Raw genomic sequence first — 27017 nt, 5'->3', positions numbered from 1 at the left:
AAGATGAAGCCACAAGATTCACCATTCATTGCTCTACAAAAATTCAGAGAGGTCAAAGGCATGCAGATTTACAATAAAATCTTCCACACTAGGGCACATACTCCAAGTATTTTCACCTAGTTATTCTACTTTGTGTTCTTAAAGATTTTTCTAAATCTAAAAATATTTCATGATCTAATTTAATTTTCTACGATAGTTTATTTATTTTCCAAAATTTTAGTCAAAGTTTTATAGGTCACATCAAAGGGTTGACAGGGTTTGAGATTTTTGGGGAATATTCTAATTTTTGGGATTGCTGGGATAATCACAAATATTCAAATGCTAGTATAGTCGAAAACACAAAAACTCAATAGAAAATATTATAATATTTGGAGTTGCACTATATTACCAAATCTGCTAGGGGGCAAGCTAGGGCTGGGTTCTATTCAAACCAGCTCCCAATACTAGTCCAGTTCACCTACGAGGGCAAACTCAAAGGCAACCAAGTTCATCTAGAGTGAACCTGAGTGAACCCACAATGAACCTGTCAGCATAGTGGTGCTAATTTAATTATTTTTACTTTTTCATTATTTTTTTCTTTACTTTGACTAGGCGCCCTCCTCAACAATAAAAGTGACTTCTAAAACACATGAAACACCAAAACAAGTTCATTTTAGTTCATTTCTTTTGCAATATCATTCCAAGAGACTGAATATACATTTTTTCTTGTTGGATCAACAAAGGAAGTTTAAGATTTATCTTTGAAGGTTCTACAACGATTGCATTGTCATTTCTATGCAATGTCTATCTTTTTCAGAAATGGCCTTCTATTCTGTCACCCTTTATTTAGCAGGATTTAGTGGGGTGTTTAAAAGAATAGCTAGGCCTAGAGCCTATGACTTTGATCATGTGTCCTTGCCTTAGGTTTTGAAAAATACGTGTGGACTCGTCAATATGTGCTTGAATGTTCTGGTGGGTAGCTATTTCTCTTTGTAACAAGAGATATAAAGAGTGGAATTTAAACTTAAACGAGTATAGAGCTTCCAATACTTTACCACCTTAGTCTCCAAAGGAGGGACTATCCATGTGGGATGCCAAGTCTATGTCATCTCAAGTGTCTCAATGGTGGGTCACCCATGAGAGGGAAAATTCTAGTGAATCCAAATTGCTCACCATCTGTTCCACCTCACTCATGATATATGTCGCTGGCTCCAAATCTTGTATGTATCTTTGAATACTTAATGGACCTCTCTAGTCAAATTTAGATATTTGTATAACAAACTCCTTATCACTCTGATGAAGCAAGCTAGCCGACTACTCATGGAACCGTGATTCTATTTGCAACTTTGGGGAACTGCTTTCTAGCAATGGTGGAATGCATGCCTCCAATTGTAGTAAATTGCCCTCTAGCTGTTGTGCATCTCCCTCAAGTTGTTGTTGATTTCCTTCTAGCTGCTATGTTTCCTATGGAGGACTCAAGGGAGGGATACTTAATGACCTCGATGGGAGACCCTAATAAACTCAACCATGTATCAATTTGTTTTGACGTATCTTTTGAGAGCTCAATTGGTGTAGTATCTAGAGGAAGCTTTATAAGTGGAGTTGCGAAGGGAGATAGAGTTAATTCAATAATTTCAACTTCTCATCCTCTTTACTATTGCCTCCCAGTGTAGGTTCATCTTTAGAAGAGGAATCAATTTGTCTATTTTTCCTTTACCTATCAATACCTATATTGCCAAAGCCTTCCATCGAAAAATATAAGGCCAAAAGGGATAATAATTTATGTCTAGTTTGGAATTTCCTACTACAACTGATGGTACCTATATGAGAATTGCATCCAAGAATCAAGCAATTGCTTATTGTGTCATATAAAAGGTATTGTGTCTCAAAGATAAAATTCCTAAATGCATGCTAATAGAATCTCGGCCTAGTTACAATTTATTGCTTTAATTAGTCTAATGGATAATTGATCATCCAAACTAGCAAGTTTGATGCTCGTGTTGACCCCATTAATCTACTTCAAATGAGATCCAATCTACACTTCCATTCTTCATTTTCTAGGTAGTTTTTTCACAGGCCTTTGTTACCTTTGCTCCAAAAGTTTTCCTACTCCTATGGAATACTATTATCTCAACATAATAAAATAGCTACTTCTTTTCAGCTTTGACTTATATTTGTGGAGGGTTTAGCTACTGAAATTCTTGAGCATAAAATACTCCATATCTGATGAAAGTCCTCCAGAGTATATATGATAATTCTTCTTGAAGTGTTCCTCAATACCCCAAACTCGGCGATCATCAATTTGGCAAGGGTGTACTTTGTTTGTTACCGATGCTACACAATGTTAAACGCAAATTGTGGTTGAAAGTCAAGCATACGACAGAAGGGTTTTCTCAAATTCTGATTGATACTTTGTTTGTTGATTCTAAGTAGTCATTCACTCTCCAGTAGTATGAGTTAGAGAGAGTATGGAATATCCTAAATTCACTCAGCATTAGTCGAATCACATGATTGACAAAATGACTTCCTCTGTCACTCATTATTTGTAATGGAATTTTAAACCTTGTAACTATCTACTCATAGATAAACCTTGTTGTATTTAGTGTCGTATTATCTAATAATGCTCTTGTTTTAGTCCACTTCATTAGGTGCTTTGTTGCCACTACAATGTATCTACATCTATCTAGTTGATTGCCCTTTAGAGGGCCTACAAAGTCTATTCCCCGTCGTTTGAACCAATGAAGCAATAGTCTGCAAAAAATCACGATTCTACCCGATTAATCCTGAATCCTGGAGCTAGCCGATTTATTCCCCGAAAAAAATCCTGATTCATGAAAAAATCGTTGATCAAGTGTTGACCCAATTTTCAAAGATGTTTTGCATTTAAATCATGTTAAAAACCCCAAAAATGGCAAAAAAGTGAAAAAAATCATTGTAAAAACTTGCAAAACCCTAGAAAAACGCATGAAATTACTTAATTGCTTAGAAATAGGGTTGGTCTAAGACAAAATCAGAGTCAATGTGGAATCAACGTTGAAAAAGTTTGTTATTTTGTCCACTTTGGGGGGGTTCATCATTCCCCACACTTGTTCAAACCCACGAGCTCAACGACCCAACAAAGGTAGAAAGCCCACGAGGTCAATGGTGTTGTTTTTTTGTGTAACTAGGATAGGAAAATAAAAAGGATTCGGATTGCCTTAAGGCATCATCCGAATCCTTATAGGGCTGGGCCCTTCTTCATTAAGGAGGCATGTAAATAGGGGTTGGGCCTTATCTCCATCTAATGTATTTATGTAAAAGGGCACATAGGGTTGGGCCCTATCTATGTGCACAAATTAGGATAGGGTTGGGCCCTTTTCTCTTCCACACGCCAAGCAAGGTCAAACGTGTGAGATTGTAGCATCTACCTTAGCGCCCAGGATAGGGCTGAACCTAAATAAATCGTGGAGTGAGATATAGGGCCGACCCTATCTTGCACATATAACATGGGAAAAGTACAAAGACTTTAGCGCCAAAAGCGCCTTATTGGGCTGACCCAATAAGGCACCAATCCTCATATATAAAAGCTACATAGAATACATCTTAATACAAATAATATATATGCGAATCAGATCTGCAATAACAGTGCGAAATATATCTGCTCTCCTTTGGTGTGAAGATACCTGATCTATGGATGCGATTCTGCTCTGATTGATGCGAACTTAAGTCTGTTGTTCATGCTGAAGAAGGCACGGTTATGTTGATTACAAAAGGGTCATTTGAAGCTAAAGATATCTGCACATGTATTCAGCCTAAGATAAGTGTTGTAAGACTGCAATTTTATTCATAATGAATAATCAGATCTGAGGATCTGTTGTTGCTGGGTTTTTCCTCCAAGAGGGAGGTTTTCTCAGGGTAGACTTGTGTTGTGTGCCTTTTCTATTTGTGTGCTTTGATTCTTGTGACTGTGCATTATTATTTCCTGCTCATTATTGTTAATCTGATCACCAAAACTAACATGGTATCAGAGCATAGGTTTGCATGTGTAGTGATCAGATTTACAGCCTGGACTTCTGTGTGACAGCTAGGGTTTTCAGATGATTACATGCACAGTCAAGGTCCTTCATCTGCACCAATGGATTCCTCATCCTCTTAGTATCTTAGAACCTTCAAAGGTGATGAATCTCAATTTATTTCAAGGGATATAGGTAAGTGAAGTTGTAGGTGATTTGAAGCTACCTTAAAACTTACCTTATTTTGATACTTGTTGTCATCCTTATATATTTCTGCTATCATATACCTGCTATCACTTATAAATTCAATGTATTCATGGCTGAATAGTGATAGTGTATATATATGGATGTGTATTAGGATCCGAGTATAGGTAAATGTCTTCTATCTATATGTCTGAATCTGTGTGTTGAGGGTTTGTAAGGGTTGGGGTTTTGTTTTACTATATCATGTCTCTAAGGTAACCTAATGTCTACACTTGAAGATAATGTTTTCAGATTATGTCTCTCTGGAGAAAGCATTCATGCATGACCTGAGAAGCCCTACCTCAATCAGATCTTGTCATCGGACTAATTATGAAGTCTACCTTTCATCTCTCTCTTTTAAGATGTTATGGGTCCACTTCGTAAGTAAGAATGAAGCATCAGGTCTGTGAATTCTTTATTTAGATAGGGTTTTAGAGGGAGTCTTGATATCTTTTAATATCTCATTTTATTCTTGGGTTCTAATCATTATGGTTTAATAGAGGAATTGATAATATATATCTAATGTATATTCCTTGTCTATTGCAAAATGTTTATTTATGATGATACTAACCATGATACATTGGGTGTATCATCCACCCTCTGCAGAGTGCAAGGTGAGTCCACCCTTTGCGGAGTGCAAGGTGAGTTCACCCTCTACGGTGTGCAAGGTGACAGGTTGTTCTTCTCAATGAAGAAGCTTATGTATCCTGTGCGGTTGTGCATGATTTATGTTGTATGGTTATATATATCTTTGAGTATTAATTATTGCAGGTGTGCATATGGAAAGGTCTCTGTCATCCTCTGCGGATATGCATGATGAAAGATCATGGTGTTACATGCAGGTCCCCAGGAAAGTGTAAAGTAATGAAACGTTGGCTTCATCCTTTGCAGGCATTGCAAGAGAAGATCATGTAAAGGTTCCTTGTAATGTAATTGCGTGATCAAATCACAAATTGTATATTGATTGTACTATTAGGGCTAGGCCCTAATCCTAAACCCTGTAAATGTTCATGCCATGGGTTTGTCCATGAGAATTTGGCTATGTATTTATTTTCCTCCCTAGTTAAGAGGGAGTGTTGTTTTTTTGTGTAACTAGGATAGGAAAATTAAAAGGATTCGGATTGCCTTAAGGCATCATCCAAATCCTTATAGGGCTGGGCCCTTCTTCATTAAGGAGGCGTGTAAATAGGGTTGGGCCCTATCTCCATCTAATGTATTTATGTAAAAGGGCACATAGGGTTGGGCCCTATCTATGTGCACAAATTAGGATAGGGTTGGGCCCTTTTCTCTTCCACATGCCAAGCAAGGTCAAACGTGTGAGATTGTAGCATCTACCTTAGCACCCAAGATAGGGCTGAACTTAAATAAATCATGGAGTGAGATATAGGGCCGACCCTATCTTGCACATATAACATGGGAAAAGTACAAAGACTTTAGCGCCAAAAGCACCTTATTGGGCCTACCCAATAAGGCACCAATCCTCATATATAAAAGCTACATAGAATGCATCTTGATACAATTAATATATATGCGAATCAGATCTGCAATAACAGTGCGAAATATATCTGCTCTCCTTTGGTGTGAAGATACCTGATCTATGGATGTAACTCTGCTCTGATTGATGCGAACTTAAGTCTATTGTTCATGCTGAAGAAGGCATGGTTATGCTGATTACAAAAGGATCATTTGAAGTTGAAGATATGTGCACATGTATTCAGCCTGAGATAAGTGTTGTAAGACTGCAATTTTATTCATAATGAATAATCAGATCTGGGGATCTGTTGTTGCTGGGTTTTTCCTCCAAGAGGGAGGTTTTCCCAGGGTAGACTTGTGTTGTGTGCCCTTTCTATTTGTGTGTTTTGATTCTTGTGACCGTGCATTATTATTTCCTGCTCATTATTGTTAATCTAATCATGAAAACTAACAAATGGCCCAGTAGGGGTTTGAACCTTGGTGGCTACCTCACCAATGGAGTTTTTCTACCACAACACTAAACGTTCAAAGACATATTTCATATATGTAGATATAGATATATGATTTTCAATTTATAATTGATATAGTTAATTTTTGCTCAAACAAAGGCATGCAATTCATTATGTGAGCAATATATCTAAAGTGCTCCACGAAATAAATCTAAATGACAACAAACAAGCTTACATAGTTGTAATAAAAGAGCCTCCAACACACAATCATTAAAATTTGTCTCTACCTAAAATAGTAGTTGCAAGCTAGGTATGGCCAAAACCAGTGGCTTGCTAATCTTTTACTTCAGCTAAACAAATGTCTTTTGTTGAATTCTACCCCATATAAAAGACTTACCAATTGTCGTCAGGGAATATAAAGCATTGCAGCTATGGAATATGATTTGATAAGCTTTCTCAAATATTGAACTACCCCTAGAAAACTCCTTGCCTCAATCACAATGAAAGTCTTGGATCACTTCAAAATGGCTTCCACTTTTACTAAATTCCTAACGATTGTTGGATCTTTGTCTGATAAATTTTGATCTCAGCTACTTCATAGACTTAGCTAATCTTTGATCTCAGACTTAGACAACTATTTGCTGTATTTGGTGACTGCCCTTTCAAAAAGTTAAATGAATATTTGCCTACGTAATCAGCAATATGAATATAAACAACAAAAATCTATTTTCTACGATTCATGGGTTAAACTCCTTGTCTCAATCACAATGAAAGTCTTGGATCACTTCAAAATGGCTTCCACTTTTACTAAATTCCTAACAATAGTTGGATCTTTGTCTGATAAATTTTGATCTCAGCTACTTCATAGACTTAGCTAATACCCCTAGAAAACTCCTTGCCTCAATCACAATGAAAGTCTTGGATCACTTCAAAATGACTTCCACTTTTACTAAATTCCTAACAATAGTTGGATCTCAGTCTGATAAATTTTGATCTTAGCTACTTCTTTGATCTCGGACTTAGACAACTATTTGGTGTATTTGGTGACTGCCCTTAAAGTTAAATGAATATTTGCCTATGTAATCAGCAGCATGAATATAAACAACAAAATCTATTTTCTACAATTCATGGGTTAAACTCTATTTTATTTACTCTCTATATCTCTATGCTATGGAAATGCCCTTAAGTTTTAAAAGAAAGTAGTTTGTGTCTATTTTTCTACAAATTTTTACGATTTTTTAAAATCCAATTTCTTACCCATTTTTTCAAAAAATCTTATACTTTTGGTTTGCCGATTTTTCCTCAAATGATTTTTGTTACTATGATAAAAAGCATTGCAATTGTGGAATATGATTTAATAAGCTTTCTAAAATATTGAATTAACCCTACCAAACTCCTTGCGTCAATCACAATGAAATTCTTGGATCACTTCAAAATGGCTTTTACTTTTACTATTTGTTTGTTAACTTTTGATCTCAGTTACTTCATAGACTTAGTTAATATTTGATCTGACTTAGACAACTATTTGGTGTATTTGGTGACTGCCTCTTAAAAAGTTAACTGATTATTTGCCTATGTAATCAGTAATATGAATATAAACAACAAAAAAGTATTTTCTACAATTCACGGGTTAAACTCTATTTTATTTGCTCTTTATATCTCTATGCTATGGAAATGCCCTGAAGATATTTTAAAAAATAGTTTTTTTCTCTTTTTCTATAATTTTTTATGTTTTTATTTTTAAATCTGATTTTTTCCCCATTTTTTGCAGATTTTTTGCCAATTTTTTCAAAAATTCTTATACTTTTGGTTTACCGATTTTTTCCCTAAACGATTTTTGCTACTATGGTTTGAACAGTTGTTTTAAGGCAGTGGCACCAAATGTTTACTTGCTATGTAGAAATGCAATGATTTAAGCATTATAAACTGGTTTATACATTCATGAATGATACATATAAGAATAATAGAGAATTTCAGAAGAGATAACAGTTTCTTTCTTTATTTTTCCAATGCTTCAATTATCTTATACAAAAATGGGCAAGAGAATATTTTCCAACAACATGGTCCATTTTCCTGACTACAAAAGAAGTATATAAACTTGTCAATGGTTGCCAAAGAATTCCAACCATCAACAACTTACCAAAACTAATTCGGCCAACAAGCATAACCATTCTCACCAACTAACCAAAATCACAACATTACCAATATCTAATATTAGTTGAACTATTAGAATTTTGCCATCTCTCTAAGAACATTTTCTCTTCTCTTTATCCTGCGGAAAATAGAATATTTTGTCTACTGAATAGGTTCTACAGCCATCAGAGGAAGTCTAGAAGGTACTAATATGAGTTAATGAATACCAAACATCCATGTACTTATTTACTGAAAACAAAGTTAATCCAAAGGATCAATTCTTGTTAAGGGGTCTGATTGCAAATATGATCTGCTAAATAGGATTATCTTTGTTGGACAAATCCTAAACAAGGCATTGTTAGTTAGCTGATGAAGACATATACCTGTGTATAGAACCACTCTAGAGTTCTGCGTGCCTGTCCCACCTGCAATACAACTTTATATAAACAAATCATTAGCACTTGCAACTATTTGAAACTTTTTATAGAAAATAATGCAGAGACACAGAAAACATCTTCCTGAAATGTACTTGCCAAAAAATAACCAAAAGTCAAAAGAATACAAAGGCCAGAACTGTGTGCATTGGCTCTATCAGTGCAAAAGATTATTAACAATAATATAACATATAAGGATACTGAAGGTAATTTATTAAAACAATTGTTCATTAAGTACTGAAAATGAACTGTGAAAAATTGATAGACTATTCTTTCATTTCAAAGTTTCAATTTTAATTTAGTTTTTTTAAGTTCTGGCAATAAAATATATTCAAATGAAAATTTGCTAGCTTAATTATGTACTTGTAGTTTTGCTTAGATTGGAGAGAAACACATGGTAGAATGATTCACTTTATTTCATATTTATTCTCCCATGATAAATGTCAAAGGCAGAACATTTGCTAGCTTAATCCTCTCCTTGTAGTTTCGCTTTGATTGGAGTGAATCACATGGTAGAGTGCTTCATTTTTGTTTCATCTTTATTTTCCCACAATGAATGTCAAAGGCGGACAGGCATACAAGCAATTAAAGAAAAATAGGCAGTAAGTATTAAGAAGGATGATGAACTTGTTTCAAATGCCAAAAAAATTTACCATTTATATAACAGGGAAACAAAATGATCTAAGCCACATGGGTAAGGATATAAATAGTAAAGATACACTATTCACCAAAGGCACTACAACGTTTTAAAAAGCCTCCAATATTATACAACACTACATTTATACATCAAGAAAATACAATATAAGGAAAGTTCTCTTAGCAAAAAATCCTACAAATAAGAGCACAAAGATATTAGTACACAATACACATCACCATAGGAGGTGCTTTATCTGTCTTTGTAATACATAAGTTTTTCTATTACTGCTTTTGAATTTTCTTCTTTTCTTTTACAATGTTTGGGGCATGTGGCTCAAATTTGTATTGGTCATAATGGATACAATCTCTTGAACATAATCAATCTACACCTGACATAGATGCATATCTGGACCCTATTCTAGGTCCAGAGTATAGCATCTGTATCCAATGTTAGGACACTAATTTTTAAGGATATATCTATCCAGCCATCAGTATGCACCATCCACGGGTTATCCATAAGTGGATTTGGATCATCATCAAGATTAGTCATTTGAATTTTGTAAATCCCCTTTTCTAGGTGACATGAGATGAGCAGGGGTTGACCTACCATTCGAGTTCCTGTAGGTCAATGACATGGTTAGGGGACTTATTCTGAGGGTCATGGAGCTTTGCAGGGGCTCTGTGAGCCATTTTGGACCTTCAAACGACAGTTCCTATTTTTTAGGGAGAACTAGCAGTTGACTGAATGACCACCTGGAGGACCAAGGAGTAGAGCAGGATCCTTTTGAGCAGTTACAGGTGTTTGGAGAGAGGTTCCTACTTTTTAGGACGATTCCCTACTTTTTAGGAGGTTGTGGCAGTTTCCGTATTTGAGGTTCCACGGGACCATACCATGGTTTCAGTTTCAGGAAGATTGGGTGTGTTTCCTAGTTTCTAGGAGTATCCCTAGATTTTAGGGATGGGACTGCCAGTTGGCCCATCTTGTCCGGCATCAGTCACAGACAGGTGACGAAGTCAGATTCATGTTTGGTTGGTTATTTTGGGCTATTATTGGATCTATGGAAATATTTTAATATATTTAAATATTTCCTAAGTTAACGATTAAATAAATTAAAATAAGGCTATGTATATAGCCATTTCAGAGTAATAAGGGGTTTTTGGCTTCATCTGGTTTGATATGCCTATGTGTTATAGCTTGTTGGAAAGGTCTTGAACTTTGCTACATGATTCTCACCTCTCGGAGTCTTTTTGGATGCTTGAAGCTATTTATTCGTAATAAAGTGGTATTTTTCTATAGTTTGATGCCATAATTGGGAAAGCGTCACTTTAATTATAAAGCGCAAGCTTTATTATTCTTTAGGGTTCGACTTGCAAAGGGAAAGGAGTTATAAGGAGATGAAAACCTAATTGATAGCATCTTTGATCATTTTGAAACTTGTGAATTTGGGAATTGCTCTGGAAGAGTGATTTTGGTCTGGGACGCAAACCCCAGGTCTGAGCTTGTTGTGACGTAGCCCTCAACAGGAGTTGACAGGGGATTTATCCAGGATTGCACAGAGATTGTCAGAGGTAGAAGACACATCTTCTTGTCCTGAAGATTCAGCGTGCATATTGGGGGTTTCAACAGGGTAGCTAGTCTATTTCAGCTGGCACGTGATTTGCAGCAGCTTCCACACCTCCTTTGCAACCACGCCTTGTTCGTATGTTGGCTTGAAGGGTTGTATTCAACTTATTTGGTCTTCCTTGTTCGTTGCTAGTAATATTCCTCCATCTGGCATCAATCCAGATTGAGAACAGCTCCAAATAAATGTATGGATTCTTGCTGAATACAAAACTAGGTTATTTGCCTAGCATGATTTGCAGTATTTTCAGATTGCTTAAGTGTTCTTACATATGAACATTGTTTACTGTTTTATTTCACAGTTGTTGCTATTTATCAATTACTTTACTTATAACATCAAAACCCAAAAAGAAACAATCCCTTTCTGCAACTTCTGTCTATTCTATAAGATCACCGGAAAATTACAAAAATATAGTATGTTTAATTAAGAATTTACAGCAGCAACAGCAAAAGGATCCATTTGGGATCTTTCAAATTCAATGGTTGTTAAGAGCGGTTGGCCATGGTCTTGGCCTCGTAAATGCAGTTCTATTGCAGGGGGAAAATGGTAATCCAGTGGCATCCAAAGTTGACTATTTTTACATATTTGGATTCCTCCCAAAAAATTATTCACTTACAAAACAGATCACCTCATTTTGAGTCCATGTGCAAACTTCATGGCTACCAATTTTCCAAAAGATGGAGGACAAATTGCACCCTACAGTGGAAACTTTGTTTCTAATAATGGGGATTTCGCAACCACCAAGATGGTTTCATAATTAACAGTCTGGATGAATGTCATGCCCCCGTCTTAGACCAAACCCTAGTCGCTGCAATTATAAACCCTAGACATAGATTTATATAGTTAAGTCTAGGTAATCCAATATATGCAGAAGGCCGACCATACCCACAGGAATTAAATGGCAGCAACTTATTAAAAGGGCCCACCAGTATTGGAAGAAATAAAAAAGCGATTTAATTTAAATGCTAAATATGGCCGACTGAGTTTTATTTAGAGAAGGCCAACTAAGTTTAACACTTAGGCAGCGGTTATAAAATAAGCATTAGGGGTGCAACTCTTTATTAAGAGATAGGAAGGTTGATATAAAAGGGAGCAACAACCCATTGGGGAAAAGGGGGAGAGACATCAATTTGGATTACAAATACAATTAGCAGATCAGAAAACCCAGTTCCTATAAAAGGATCAATCAAGGAATAAGAATTCAGTATCTGGAATTAAAATTCAGAAATTAAAAGCAGACCCCAAATGGAGGGAAAACATCAAATCAAAAACAGAAGTCCTTATCTATCAAAAACTAGATCAAGCAATCAGCATCAAAGAAGAACAAGCAATCAATTGATGAAGAGCATCCATAGAATCGACTACAACCAATTACAACAATCAATAAAGAAGATCTCCATCTAAGTAGGCCACCCCAAGTGGATGTCCATTTTGCCTGCCACTAGAGCCAAGAGGGCATAAATCCACTCTTGGGCTTAGATAGGAAGATTAATTGGCCCCTATTATGATCTCCTCTCCTAACCCTACAATGATTGAATATTGACCTTAAAGAATGAGGCATTAAAAGGTAAAGCAGGTACAAGCACCCCACTAGGTGAACCACCTCGAATGGATGTCCATGTCGCCTGCCACTCGGGCCAATAGGGCAAGTGTCCACTCTTGGGCTTAGTAAAGCAATGGCTTCAAGCAGACCTATCATGCTTCTTCCTCTTAACCGTCATGTGTTTGAATAGTAAGGAGTGATATAGATATCGTCTATATATTAATTTGAGATTATTACATGTTATTATCTAGCCTTAATAATTGAAAAAGTATCTATATATGTATATATGTTTACTTGGTTATGGTTGTAGGACCTAAATCAAGGCTCATATTGTTTAAAAGAGATATTTTACTTGATAAAGATATAACCCTGACTCTAACTCCTCTCTTGCTTTATTGCAACTATGATTCTAGAGCAAAATCTAGGGTAAATCTGGAAGGGGACATTACAATTGATATCAGAGCATTAATCCTGCCAACCTGTAGGACAAAACTACTTAACTATCATACAATTAGGGTTAACTATTCAACCCTTTCTTAAGTGAATCAAAATTTAACTACCATACAATTAGGATTAACTATTCAACCCTTTAAGTGAATCAAAATCAAATAGGCCAATATTGCACTTCTATATGTGTGTGCCTTTCAAATGTATGCTTCATGCCTGGCATGTATTTATAAGGCTTCATGCACTACGTGTATTCACATGTATGCTCCAAGTAATGATAAGATCTCATGTGGCTCTTGCATGAACCTGGAGACCAGGCCCATAGCATATGATAGATCAGGCCTTGTGTGAGTCAAGTATATGAGACTCCCAACAAGTTGGCGATACAAGGTAGCATCCACCAATGGTGAAGTACACTGAGCCTCAAGTTTGACCTTAGACAGAAATGGAGTCAGTGCGGGCTTGCAGCCAACCATGTGAAACTTGGAGAGCATGTCAAGTATATACTTGGGTTGTGCCAGAAAGATACCAGATGGAGACTAAGTTATCTTAGTCCCCAAAAAGTAGAGTAGAAGCCCCAAGTCAGACATCAAAAACCTATCATGAAGAGCAGTTTTGACTGCTTCAATGGTAGATGGGGAACTCCCTGTGATCAACAAGTCATCAACATACAAAACAAGGAATGTGAGAGTATCATCTTGCTATAGAATATACACATTCGGATCAAAATAGCATCAAGAGAACCCAATTGTTAGAAGGAAGGAATCCATCTTGGCATACCAAGCCTGAGGGGCCTATTTGAGACCATAGAGAGACTTCCGAAGACGACAAACAAGTGAAGGGTTCTATACAAACCCTTATGGCTGCTCCATGTATATCTCCTCCTGAAGGTCACCATGAAGAAAGCCACTCTTCACATCCATCTGATGAACTTCCCAACGATGGGCTGCAGCAATAGCAAGAACAAGTCAGATGGAAGTCATTTTGGCAACTGGCACAAAAGTCTCAGAGTAATCAATCCCAAGTACTTGGGAGAATCTTTTGGCAACCAAGCGAGCCTTATACTTATCAACTGACCCATCTGCGGAATTTTGTCCAATAGATCCACTTGCATCGAACAAGTTTCCTTCCCTTAAGAAGAGGGACTAGATCCCAAGTGTGGTCCCTCTCTAAGGAACTAAACTCTTCCTGCATAGTAGCATCCCACTCGGGGATACTAGAAGCTTCCCGAAAGGACCGTGGATTGAAAGTTGAGGCAATGAAGAGATGTAGAGCTTGCCCAAACTGTGATCTTGTTCTGTGAGTTTCTAAAGGGTCGCCAACCCAATCACCTGTTGATTCCAATGTCTGACGAGCCCAAAGAGGCCCTCTAGGAGAGTTCGGAGGAGTATCATCACCCTCTAAATGATGATTAGGAGGGGAGGATGTTGAATCTTCATTATCATCATCACCATCTGAAGAGGAGGAAGAAGACTCCTCATGAAGAGCAGGAAGATTAAGATCCTCAGAAGAACTATCATCACACTGCACAGACTCAAAGGTAACAGTGGTGGGAGAAGTGGTGGAGGAAGAAGTAGAAATATCCTCCTCAAAATGAACACTCCTCTCAATGAACAACTCGTGAGTGGTAGGGTGAAGGAGCATGTAGCCTTTGACACCATCTGGGTACCCAACAAATATGCAAGGCTTGCTTTGCGGATCCACTGGAATGTGGGCCCACGCAGGAGATCCAAACACTAGAAAGTGTTTTACTATGGGCTTTTGATCGGTCCAAGCTTGAAAAGGAGTGACCCCCTTCACAGCTTTGTGAGGAACTCGATTCTGGATGTAACAAGCACAGTTGATGGCCTTCACCTAATATTGGGATGCCATTGACCTAGAGTGAATCATACAAGTGGCCATCTCTTTCAAGGACCTATTCTTGCGTTCTGAGACACCATTTTATTGTGGACCATGTTGATGGATAGCTTCGGTTAGATCCTTCAGGGCCAATTTTACCATCAAATGTGTGAAGGGCCTTTCAGCCTTACACATTTAATCAAGTTAGATTCCTATATTGTCGACCCTTGTTTTATAGTGGTGATTGCATGAAGCGGTTATTAATAAAGCAATAAATAATTACCTTACCCGCCACCTTGATGATAAGACGTATTCATTGGCATTGAATTAATTTCTTGGCAGTCATGACTCTTGGCATAAGACGTGTTAATGGAAAGTCATGTTGATTAATATAATAAAGCCGACTTATGGATAAGTCGCGTTGCTTGAAGAAGACGTGGTTGGGTATATATAGATGGGCTCTATCATTTCTTTTGGGTAATTCAGATCAACACACCTCACAGCAAATTGTTTTATCATCCTAAGTGCAGATCGATATCTCTCTACCAGTAGTTTGTGATCTAATATAACAGATCAATATATCTTCTTCACTTACCAGCACATTGTGTATATCTGTAGCAGGCTGTGTCTATCTCCAGCAGTTCAGATTATTGTTCTACATATCGTGGTTGATGTTCAACAGATTGTTAACTTGTCAGCAAGTCGTGATCTTCATACAAGGCATATAGAATCGATATTGTATTGACTGATTCTAGATTGAATCAGCTTATTGTATAGCTTCAAAGTGTGAAGCCTTTGTAAGGACATTTGCTAATATATTACAAGAGATTAATTGCTGGGTTTTTCACCTTCAAGAGGAAGGTTTTCTCAAGATATACTCTGTGCATTTGTGTTTAATTTACTGTCTATCTAATCTGATCATAAAATTTAACAAAACTCTTTTGTGATGAAGCCATGTGATGCGAAGCACCCGAGTCACTAATCCAAGAATTGAGTTGTGAAGCAACAGCTACTAGGGCCTTACCCTTTCCTTTCCCCTTACTTTTATCTGTGTCCTTTAAAAATTCCTGAGATGAATTACTCTTAACAAAATCAGGTACCTTGATGTTGTTCTTCTCAAGAAAATGAGACAGATGATCAATCTGTCTCTTAAGGCACTTATGTTCATCATGTTCAGGTTTCTTACAATAGAAACACTTCATTTTTTCCTTCTTAGGCTTTTTGCTTGACGAAGATGCAACATTTGCTGCTTTTGGAGCAGCTTGTTTCTGTTCTTGCTTCTTTTCTCTGTGGTTTTGTTGTTTCTTATTTTGTTTTGCATTACCTTTTTGATCTTTAGTGCCTTGATTTGCAGCCAAGGCATAAGACTTAGAAGTCTTAATTGTGCCCATGTGAACCAATTTATCCTACTCCTTAGTGAGTTCAACAGCAAATTCATCTAAAGAAGGCATTTTGTAGGTAGACCCAAAAGCACATTTTGTGGCATGAAATGTAGAAACAAATACCAAGTAGTTAGGACCAAGCTTAGAAAGAATACTTAAAATCAATTGTGTCTTTCTTTTCAATCCGACATAGTTTCAACTGTGTTGATGTGTTTTTCATGCACATGCGAACACAGAATAAAATACCAAGGTATCTTATCCTCTCTTGAACAAAGTTTCCCCGAATGCTGAAGATTTCACAAAAGGATCAATTGGAGCAACTCCAAGGTTCTTATATGTAGGTTCTCTACTTGTGGATAAGCTCTTGCGGTATGATGTGATTTGCTGGAATCACAAGGGGACTTACATTCGAACACCTGAGCGTCTGATCTGCTGGAACTTGAATCCTATCTACTGGCTGGAAGATAAAGAAATGGCAAAAGATACAGGGCTTAGAAAGTCTACTCTAAGACCTAGAATGCGAGAAGATGGATGAATGACTAGGTGGAGTCCTACTGGGCTAGGTCTCACCATCAGGCTGAACAATTCCACACCAACTCAGTGCAATCTTCAAAGGGATGCTTCGAATATGTTCAAATCGTACACCATCAGACACTGATCACCATTCAAGATAATGCATGAACAATAGACGTGTAACGACTCGAGATTAAGCTCATTCTATGCCAATTGACCACGCAGGGTACACTTACAGTCAACAAGAGGCTAGTGGTTTGGACTAGGCGGATTCCACACAAGTGCATTCAACAATTTTCTCCATTCAATCTCATTATTTACCCTCTAATACGAAGATTCAACAAGAAACCATGCATATTGCAAAGAAACAACACACTTCACCATGAATTCAATGAAAATGGAGTTTATTTACAATCAAGGGCAACGATTTCTTGCCTTGTCCTCCTAATCTACTCTAATTGCTATTTTATTTGCTGACTATTCACTAACTCTCTTTTAGCTAATTCCTAACTATTAACCTTTATAAATGAAGAGTCGGGGCTTTATATAGAGAGCCTTTTACAAATTGACAGTTCTGATTGACCTAGAATCAATGGCTAGGATTACAAGATAGAAACCCTAATTAGGGTTTGTAACAACGAACTCCCTTAACCAATGAGAAAATTGCATTAAATGAGTGTGGACCAATAGGAAACAGGGGTAGGTGCCTCGAAGTTTGTGCCATCACTGGTGAGTCAAGTACATTGAATCTGGACATGCTGAGGTGGACCAATCCAACTGGAGGAAAAGTGACTGGGATGCCACCTTGTCTGGCATTTGTGTCTTGGTAGATCCTCCTCTGTCTTTTGATGCGATGAATGATGTACCTTTTTAACTTCCATGTGCTTGATGAGGCCTTCACATGGTCAAGTCATTTCTTTCTCTGATAGCATACTTTGCCTTGATGTATTTGTAAGATCTTTCTTCTTAACATCCTGTGGTTTCTTCATGTGGTAGAATGAGGTCTTGAGGATAGCTTGCAACTCCTCGAACACTTGAAGTCTTCCAACGCTTTAGAAGCACCTTGAGTCCTCCTTCATGCCTTTGAAGTGTCCTCGATAATGATGAAACTTGAAGAGGTCGCCCTTGTCCTGGCCTGGTCTCCCTCGAACTTGATTTTGTTGATCTGCAAAACAAACAAAAGATGATTAAGTATACATAATATATTCATTCTAACATAGCATTTCTTACCTTAAATCATCAACAAGAAGGCATTAGAATGAAATTCGCTCAAGATCCTCTCCAGGGACATGCTCTATAGTGAAATCCGCTCTAGACCCTTTGGAAGGGTCAGGAGCGAAATTTGACAAAGTTGCTCAATTAGACCTCATTTTTAACATTACCCTACCAAGATCAAGTCATTCGCCTCCAAAATTGCCTAGGAATAGGTTTTGCTCAAGGACCTAGGCAAAATATTAGACCTCCTAGGAATTTTGCTCTGGACCCTTTGGAAGGGTCAGGAGCGAAATTTTGCATTTTAGGCTTAATTCACATTCCTTTAGCCTTGAACTTTACTTGACCTTTGAATCCCTTTCTCCTGAAGACATCATTGATTTGACCCCCAAAAAGACCAAAAAGAAGGATTTTGCTTTGGACCTTGGCCAAGGACAAGGCCTATAAGGAATTTCACTATGGACCCTTTGGAAGGGTCAGGAGCAAAATTGGTATTTTAGCTCAAATTTCATCATCTCCTTGCCTCAAATTTCTTCTCAAGGCAAGAACACATTAATCCCTTCGCAACCATGCCATAGGAACAAAATCTTGGTTTCAAAGATACAGCAAAATAGAGGTTTTAAGAATTTCGCTTTAGACCCTTTGGAAGGGTCAGGAGCGAAATTTGCATTTTAGGACAAATTCTTCACATTTTGTGACCACAACTTACTCAAATGCATGCCTAAGGATGCCTCTAATCTCAATCAACACTAGGCTTGATGCAAAATTGGGAGCAAAATAGAGGTTTTAAGAATTTCGCTCTAGACCCTTTGGAAGGGTCAAGAGCGAAATTCTTTCTTAGGCTCAATTCACACTTCTTTTCTCCTTTCTTTGCCTTGTATTTAACTTGTCAAACCTCCTTCTACCACCATCAAGTCAACTTGCCATCAATTTAGCTTAAAATAAGGTTCTTTTAGTGCATGAGGCAAAATTGGGGAGTCCTTCAAGGAATTTCGCTTTGGACCCTTTGGAAGGATCAGGAGCGAAATTCATGTCTTGAGCTCATTTCTTCATTTTTTCAACTCCAATTCCACCTCAAAAGGCAAGGACACATCACTTCACTTTCATCCACACCATAAGAACCAAGGTCTTGACCTCATCTAAGGGGGAAATAGGTGTTTTCAAGAATTTCGCTCTAGACCCTTTGGAAGGGTCAGGAGCGAAATTCATGATTTAGGACAAAATCCTTCACTCCTCCACTTCTAATCACTTCCCAAGGCAAAAACATGTCAATCCACTTCCAAATATGCCCAAGGAACTAAGATGTTGGCCAAAACAAGGAAGGAAATGAGGTTTATGGAGAATTTCGCTCTGGACCCTTTAAAAGGGGCAGGAGCGAAATTCACATTCTAGGTTGATTTCACACTTCTTTGATCCAATCCACCTTCAAACTTGATCACACTCACCTCTCCTTACCACCATCAAGTGTATTTGCCATCTACTTAGCTCAAAATCCTCACTTTTCAATGCCTTAGGCCAAATAGGGGGTCAAATTGAGGATTTCACTCTGGACCCTTTGGAAGGGTCAGGAGCGAAATTCATATTTTGAGCTAATTTCTCACTTCCTTTCTCCTTTCCATGCCTTGGACATAACTTCTCAAGCCTCCTTCCATCATGATCAAGTGAATTTGATCATCAAGTTGGCATTTAGTTCAAGGTTTTGTGAAGAAATAGGGTCATACAAGAATTTCGCTCTGGACCCTTTGGAAGGGTCAAGAGTGAAATTCACCCTTTCGCTCAAATCCTGACTTCATTTTCACATTTCTTCATCCAAACAAGTGAATTGCCTTCAATAATACCTAGGACATGGATTAGTTCATAGTTTTGATCAATGTAGAGTGTCCTATAGAGGAATTCGCTCTGGACCCTTTGGAAAGGTCAAGAGCGAAATTCCTATTCTAGACTCAATTCACCTTGGATTCGACTTGACTTTGCCTTAGACTCAACCCTTTGATGCATTTCCTTTCATAACTTTGCAAATTTGCTCAACCACTCACTGACTTAGGTGAAATCTGTAATGTCCCTGCTATTTAGAGATCATTAACCTGCAAAACAGATTGTTAGAACACAACATATAGATATATATATATATATATAAATAAACCATTTTAATTCACAATCTATTTTTAACATTGAATTAGCATGTTCATAATTTTAATCTAAAAAAGGATACGAATGCCATACGGAAGTATGTCCTTAGGCGGCTATGAAGCTCGCCTTCTTGGAACCCCTTGGTTCCAAGCCCTTCAAGAAATCGAAGTTGCGTTCGAATCCTGTTCTTGGGTGTAACCTCTTACACCCAAGCCCTTCAAGGAAGACCCTTGTCTATTCCTTGCCTTTGTGATGCCTTCATCATCTAAGTCCTCAGAGGGGACCAGCCAGATCCATCTCTTCTTAGTTGATGTTTAGTCAACTAAGTCCTATATATGCATATCAACCTTCAGTATATACTGCCCTAGGATTATTATAATCCTTCCTTAGACTATGAGAGTTTCCTCCCTATAGCCTCCCTTGTGTGATTTCATTCATAATACATTCCTTTGCATTTTCATTTACTATTTCATAGTTCACATGTACGTAGTTTAATATTCATTACCTATTTCCATAAAATATCATTAACCATTACTCACCTACATTCCTATTACCCTGAGATGTATTTCTCCTATCATTCTTTACTATTTAAGATTCATTCATCATATATGCTTGCACAAGTTCTTCCTATATATATATATATATATATACGTATTAACTATTCATATAATATCCCTATCTATCCTTATGCATTTTAATATATATTAATTATAATAATGCATTGCCTATCTCTAAATTTATTAATACCTCCTATTCCTAGTATTCTATATAATATATATAGAATAGCATTCACACATAATATATAAAAAAAAACATTATTATCTTTAACCCCTTACCTGTCTGCACGTACCCTTTTTTGCAGTACCTCGTCACCCCTGCGCTCCTTCCTCTCTTCCTTCCCTCTGCGGCAACCTGCATGGGTGGGTTAAATACCCTCCGTGGGGGAGTGGGTGACCGTTCGCAGCCCAAGCTGCGGCTACTGTCACACCTTTTCCCTCCCAAAGGAAGGGGTGTTGCGGGAGACGCAACCTAGCTACGTTTCCCGTCCCACCTTTTCCTTGCGGAGGGGGGGGGGGGGGGGTGGCCTACTAAGCACTTTATTAAAGTGCGTTCATATTAATAATAAACTTTAAAATGAAAAACTAATTTCTTAACTTTTAATCCTTTAAAATATTAAATGGAATATATTTAAATTTTAATACACCTTAAACTTTTAATTAAATTACATTAATTAAATATATTTAACATACCTTTAAACTTTTAATTAAATATTAATATCAACATAATTAATTTTGTCTTTTATTTATATATATATATATATATATATATATTGTTTTTATAAAAAGCAACCTTGTATTAGGCAATGTGCTGGGGATATCACAAAATCTTAGGTCCTTTGTGAAATTTCGCTCTGGACCCTTTGGAAGGGTCAGGAGCGAAATTTGACATTTTAGCCTCTCCGTCAGGATTCATATATGGAATATAACATTTTAGTCACTTATACTTTAAGTTATATTCCATATATATTGTCAGGATGTTTGAGAGTGGTTTCGGACCTCCAGGAGTTATAATGCAAAATCTAGTTTTTGGAGGATTCTTCAATTTTCCAGACTTAGTCAAATTTTAGGATCGGGATGACATTCCAGACAGCGAAATTTCAGGACATTTGAAGATCAGGATGACATTCCAGACAGCGAAATTTCAGGACATTTGAAGATCAGGATGACATTCCAGACTTCTCAAGGCGAATTCGCTCTATCCTTGATGAAAGGGATGGGACCTTAGGAGGACATTATGCATTCATCCAAGGGTTGATTTAGCAACTTGAAGCGCGATCGGATAGTAAAAAAAAAACACCTTAGGAATGATCTAAATAACCCCCTAATCACTCAATTGACCTAACCTCTTTGAGGAGATCCACCTGCCTCAAGTAGAACTTGCTATCCTAATGATCCCTCTGGCAACACTCAACATGCAAAGGCTAATAGACAAAAACCTAAAAAAAAACCCTAGAAAGCAGAAAGTAGGGGTCCCCATTTGCAATGGGGCGATGTGTGAATACGTCACAACAAACTGTAATCTAATGGCTTTCAACTTTGTGAAGAAGTCTTGAATTGTATCAAACTTACATGGATTTAACCCTATTAGCTCATTCTCTAATTGGTGTCCCCTTAATTCATCTCGTTTACCAAACAACCATTCTAAAGTTGTCCATACTTCATTTGGAGTTGTAGCAGACTCAATAAGAAAAAGAACATCAGGAGATACAGACATGCATAGAGTACCATAAGCTTCATCAAATTTGTTAAACCATTTAGGCTTTTCTGAAATTAAAGATGGTTCAGTTTCAAACCCCATTGTTACTCGATGTAGCCCCAATTTCTTAAGTTGGATTGTCATCTGAGACTTCCAATCAAAATAATTGTAGGGTGTGAGTATTGGTATTGTAAATTGTTTCATTTTAATACAGAAAGTAAAATTGTTGTTGTTTGTTGTGTAGAGAAAGAGAAAGCAAAGATCAACAAAGCACACTAGACACCCCCCCCCCTCAAAATTGGCACTTTATTAGTTAGTGCATTTACAATTGAAAATAGGACCACTAGATGGGAAATGAAAAAATATGCACTTTTCCAAAAGACGGCACTCAATTTCGAGTTACTGAACAAAGTTATATCAAAAACAAATTCTCGTAAAATGGCCTATTTTAATATATCAGCACTTTAAACAATAAAAAACTGCACTTTGCTGATAACAAAGAAGGTCTTCCAACCACTCGTTGGAATTGGGTTGGAATATAGAATCCAATGGTGTTAATTGTAAGGGGAAATTGACCTCCTACCAACTCAGGCCTCACCCTTTGTCTTCGATAGACGAGAAAAAAAAGGTTTTTAATTACACCATTAACTCTGAAAACAATTTTTTTTCCAAAATAAATTGTTTTCTCTCACACAAATTAGATAATAATAATGCCTTTGTATAAACTAAAGTCTTTTGGCATCATATGAGAGAAAATAAAAAAATATTATTGGCAAGATGGTCTGTTTTGAGACTGATTGTAGGCTGTAGAGAGCAATGAACAGCAAATCCTTCACCAAATTGATTGAATGCTCCTTCACCAAATTGATTTAATGCTCCTTCTGCAAGGTAAATGAAGTGAAATCTTTGAAATGGAAGGAACGAAAGCTTGCTGCAACACATTTCACGTTTTCAAAAAAAAACACTAGATTTCAGCACCTTATATCAGCCAAAAACAGTCAATATACTTGGTAAAAAGCTTCTTGGGGCATAGTATGGCTATGGGGCAGCTATTTGTGGCTGGGAACAACAATACATCAAAAATATGATGAAAAATGATGCTCCGAAAGTAAAAATGCCACTCCAGAAAAAAGATTTTTGCCAAAGGCTCTCATGTCCAAATATGGACAATCTTTATATGGAAATGGAGGTTTTTGGGCCTTCCAGACACAACGGCAAGGTCTATTTGGCCTCAAAATGCAACCTATTGAGCAGTAATTTACAACCACTCTTTAAACCCTCGTTTGCAACTTGAGTTTCTGATCTCTGATTTTGATGAAACAAAAGCTAAATCTAACTTTGTTGAGCCTTCTGGATGCTATGAAACCATTGAAAAAGCTTCAAGATTACTAGAAAGCTGCAATCACTCAAATCTCATACAACACATGCAAAAAAAATGAGATTAACAGATCTTTGTAAACCCTTTTTGATTCTCCAGATCATCATAAAATGCAAGAGAATAGCATACGAGATTTTACAAGATCAAACATGCAAAGCTTATTAACCCTCAAAATCTCTCAACCTATGAATCTAATCTTTCAAAACAAGCTTTGATACCATGTTAGAATCTAAGAAACAGATTACAACCCAAAACCAAATTGAAAGAGTTAGAATCAAACTATAAATGCAAAAGAAATGAAACAGCATGATAGTGATACCAAGAGATTTGATGTAAATGCTCGAATGGCACAATAGCATCAAGAGAGATCTATAGCTCCAACATATCAAAATACAAGCTAGGTAGCATGTTTATATAGACTCAAGTGAGGGGTGGAGGTGGCAATACCGGTCAATGAGGAGAGACCACCATGATGGTCTAAACATAGTAAATGCACCTCCTCATAGCATGACGACACCTCAATACCCACTTGACTTAAGTAAACATGCTTGATTAACCTTAGCAAGCTTAATAAAAGTGTAGGAAAAAACCTAGGACAAAAAGGAAAATAAAACCCAACTAGGAAATAAAAAAACCTACACTAACACTCCATCTAAGTAGGCCAACCCGAGTGGATGTCCATGTTGCCTGCGCTACTGGGGCCAAAAGGGCAAAGATCTGCTCTTGGGCTTAGATAGGAAGTTTAAATGGCCCCTATTATGATCTCCTCTCCTAACCCTACAAGGCATTTTTAACTTTGTTTTCCATATTCTCGCCATTTGATCTTGCAAATCAAGCTAAAAACATCTCAAGGTAAATGTTGTTTCCATTGAAGATAATGAGAGATTTTTTGAGCCTTTGTTAGCCGTTTTTCATAGTAACTAGAGCTAAGATTGAGTGTTCCTGGGACTTTAGACCAAATAGTTGTGAGGGTGCAATGCTTGTTGGCAAACTGGTTTTGAGATTAAATCTTCTCCACAGTATTGCAAGGGATATTTGGAGGTGTTTGGATGTTATTGGTTGTGAATGGCATTGTAATGGCCCTCATGAAGGCAGCAAGCTTGTGACACTGCATGTTTATAGTGGATTAGAGAAATCTCAATCTCGACTTCCCTTTGCTGAGTTTTGTCCAGATTTGGGTTTCTCCAGAGTAAACCTTCTCTTCTATCTCATTTGTGAGTGTGTTTGGAGCTTCCTTTACTTGTTCATTTGATCCTTGCATGTTCATAAATCAATGTATTACAACGAATACAAGTGATTCCACTCAAGAATTAGGAAGAAGAATTCAATTGAATCCTAACAAGCAAAGTACACCACATAAGTAGTATGACAAGAAGGTTTACAGTAGTATGCATTATGTAGCATGTTTTGCTCATGTGAATGGTTGCATAGTGTGTGAATGAAGTGGATTGCAACCATTAACGAGGTTGTAGAAACATCTAAAATTCAAAAACATGTGTTGTTTAATTGTCCATAAAGTTGGAAAAACACCTTATGCGTAAAAAATTGTATGAGATGAACTCAAATATGGACTATCATTGCTTGTTTATGGATCACCAGAGGCACTAGTTAGCCAGCATTTAGGATGTCTATTGAACATGCTGCATAGCCGCATAGCCAGTACCCGAATACAAATTCCCGCCCCCCATCTCTCATCATCTACCCATTAAATAATGCCGCGTGGATCATTTGGAGATAGCCATTGGTGCATCCCGATGGTTGTATAGCCATTACACTTTTTTAAGAGGAGACGGCTTATCTAACAACATATTGAATGACCCCTTAAATTACTGAACTTCCATAATTAGCATACTTTAAGCTCAGTTTTATGTACTAATCCTGAAAAAAAAAAAACACCTATTAACTGTAAAATTATCCAGCTTTTATAACTGATTTCAGTCCCTCTCACTGCAATAAAGCATCCCACAAACCTAGCTGATGTGTAGTGAAGTTGTAACCTAATGATTACAAGCGCGACCCATATTTGGAAATCTTAAGAATGTGGTTCAAGCCTAGCGAACACCGCCTTTAAAGGACATTATCTCACTCGAGATTTTTCTTACAAATAATGATAAAATTCTAGGTGGAAAGCTTCACGAAAATTGCGCATTAATCTAATGCTCGAACCCAATCATTGATTTCTTAAGCAAATTCACTCTGAAACTTTATTTTAATTATCGCGAAGCTTTATACCTCTGTAACAACAGTTTTACACAATCCATTCGGCAGTTTACATCCAGAAGCTATTTTCCAAAAAAACACCTAGAATTCGCAATATTTCCAAAAAAATCTTGCAATGATTATAACCTGAGGCAATTTCGATTTAAGAAACACTGAAATTCAAGCTCAAGATTAAACAAGACAAAGAGCTAAAATCACCACGTTACCGCATAAGTTGTGACGGTAGCTCCTATTAAACCGATAATAAAAATTCCCCACATTCGCATCCCATTATTCTCTCGTTCTTCATTATTCTTGATTGTATTGCTATTCCATGGATGTAAATTTTCGTGGCGTTTATTCTGAACTTTATCGTCCTGCTCTGAATTCATGTTTCTTCCTCAGTTTATTGTCGCTAAAAATTCATTTAACCGCTGGCTTTTCTATAGCACTCCTGTTTGCAATTATTGTGGGCAGGAAGGCTTTTCAAGAACTTGACCAGAAATAAAAAGGGCAAATCATATGGTTATGGTGTTATTGTATGTATGCCAGAATGTGTTGGAGCGGAGATCGAACTGTTCAAGAGAGATACATTGGCCCTCTTTCCTGTTATATACGGATTCCCTCAGCTTTAGCACTTCAATATTTATTTATGTGCTAAAACATATGGCTTAAGTTAGGCGTGGAATTTGATAGTCTCTAGCCCATTTTTTATTATAAGACAATAGGGAAGATCATCAATAGATAACATAGTTTCAATAACCGTCACATTATTGTCATGTTGACCTCCCAATAGCCGTTATAGTGAAAACACCATTAATAAATGTGTTTTGTAGCAATAGCCGATTATTTTTTGTAATTTTTTTGTTCATAATTGACTCATTTGTGCACCACTATTGGAACATTTGTGCACCACTAACAAGTACTAGCGATTTTGAGTTGACAGTTACTGGAACATCTTTAGTTAGGTTTCAAGCGACACTTTGAAATGTGTACTTTTTGACCTTTGTGCGCATAACTGATTCACAACGTGCATCGTTACTACCCAGAAGCCAGATCAATAGCTATAAGCAGTTAAGTCACATACGAAGACAAGTAAAAAAAAAAAATCAAAATCCGATGTACCGTTTAGGATTTGTGGGTGCGCGAAGTTAGCT

At 37.1% G+C, this 27017-nt stretch overlaps 1 protein-coding gene across 2 annotated transcripts in view; it reads right to left on the bottom strand.

The window, feature by feature from the left end:
- Positions 1 to 26508, bottom strand: part of LOC131074568 (uncharacterized) — a 155041-nt gene extending 128533 nt beyond the window's left edge. For both annotated transcript variants that reach the window (XR_009113073.2, XM_058011205.2), the window contains exons 1-2: positions 26088 to 26508; positions 8653 to 8694 (exon numbers count right to left, since the gene is read on the bottom strand). Coding sequence is in view for 1 of the 2 variants with exons in the window: in XM_058011205.2 (XP_057867188.1) it covers positions 8653 to 8694; positions 26088 to 26252 (207 nt within the window). In the remaining variant the exon portion in view is untranslated. The remainder of the gene's footprint in view (positions 1 to 8652; positions 8695 to 26087) is intronic.
- Between the last annotated feature and the right edge of the window lie 509 nt (positions 26509 to 27017).

The sequence above is a fragment of the Cryptomeria japonica genome, chromosome 3 (assembly GCF_030272615.1).
Source record: "Cryptomeria japonica chromosome 3, Sugi_1.0, whole genome shotgun sequence".
Classification (NCBI taxonomy): Eukaryota; Viridiplantae; Streptophyta; class Pinopsida; order Cupressales; family Cupressaceae; genus Cryptomeria; species Cryptomeria japonica.
The sequence above is the reverse complement of the archived record's forward strand: the minus strand, read 5'-3'. Positions and strand labels throughout refer to the sequence as shown.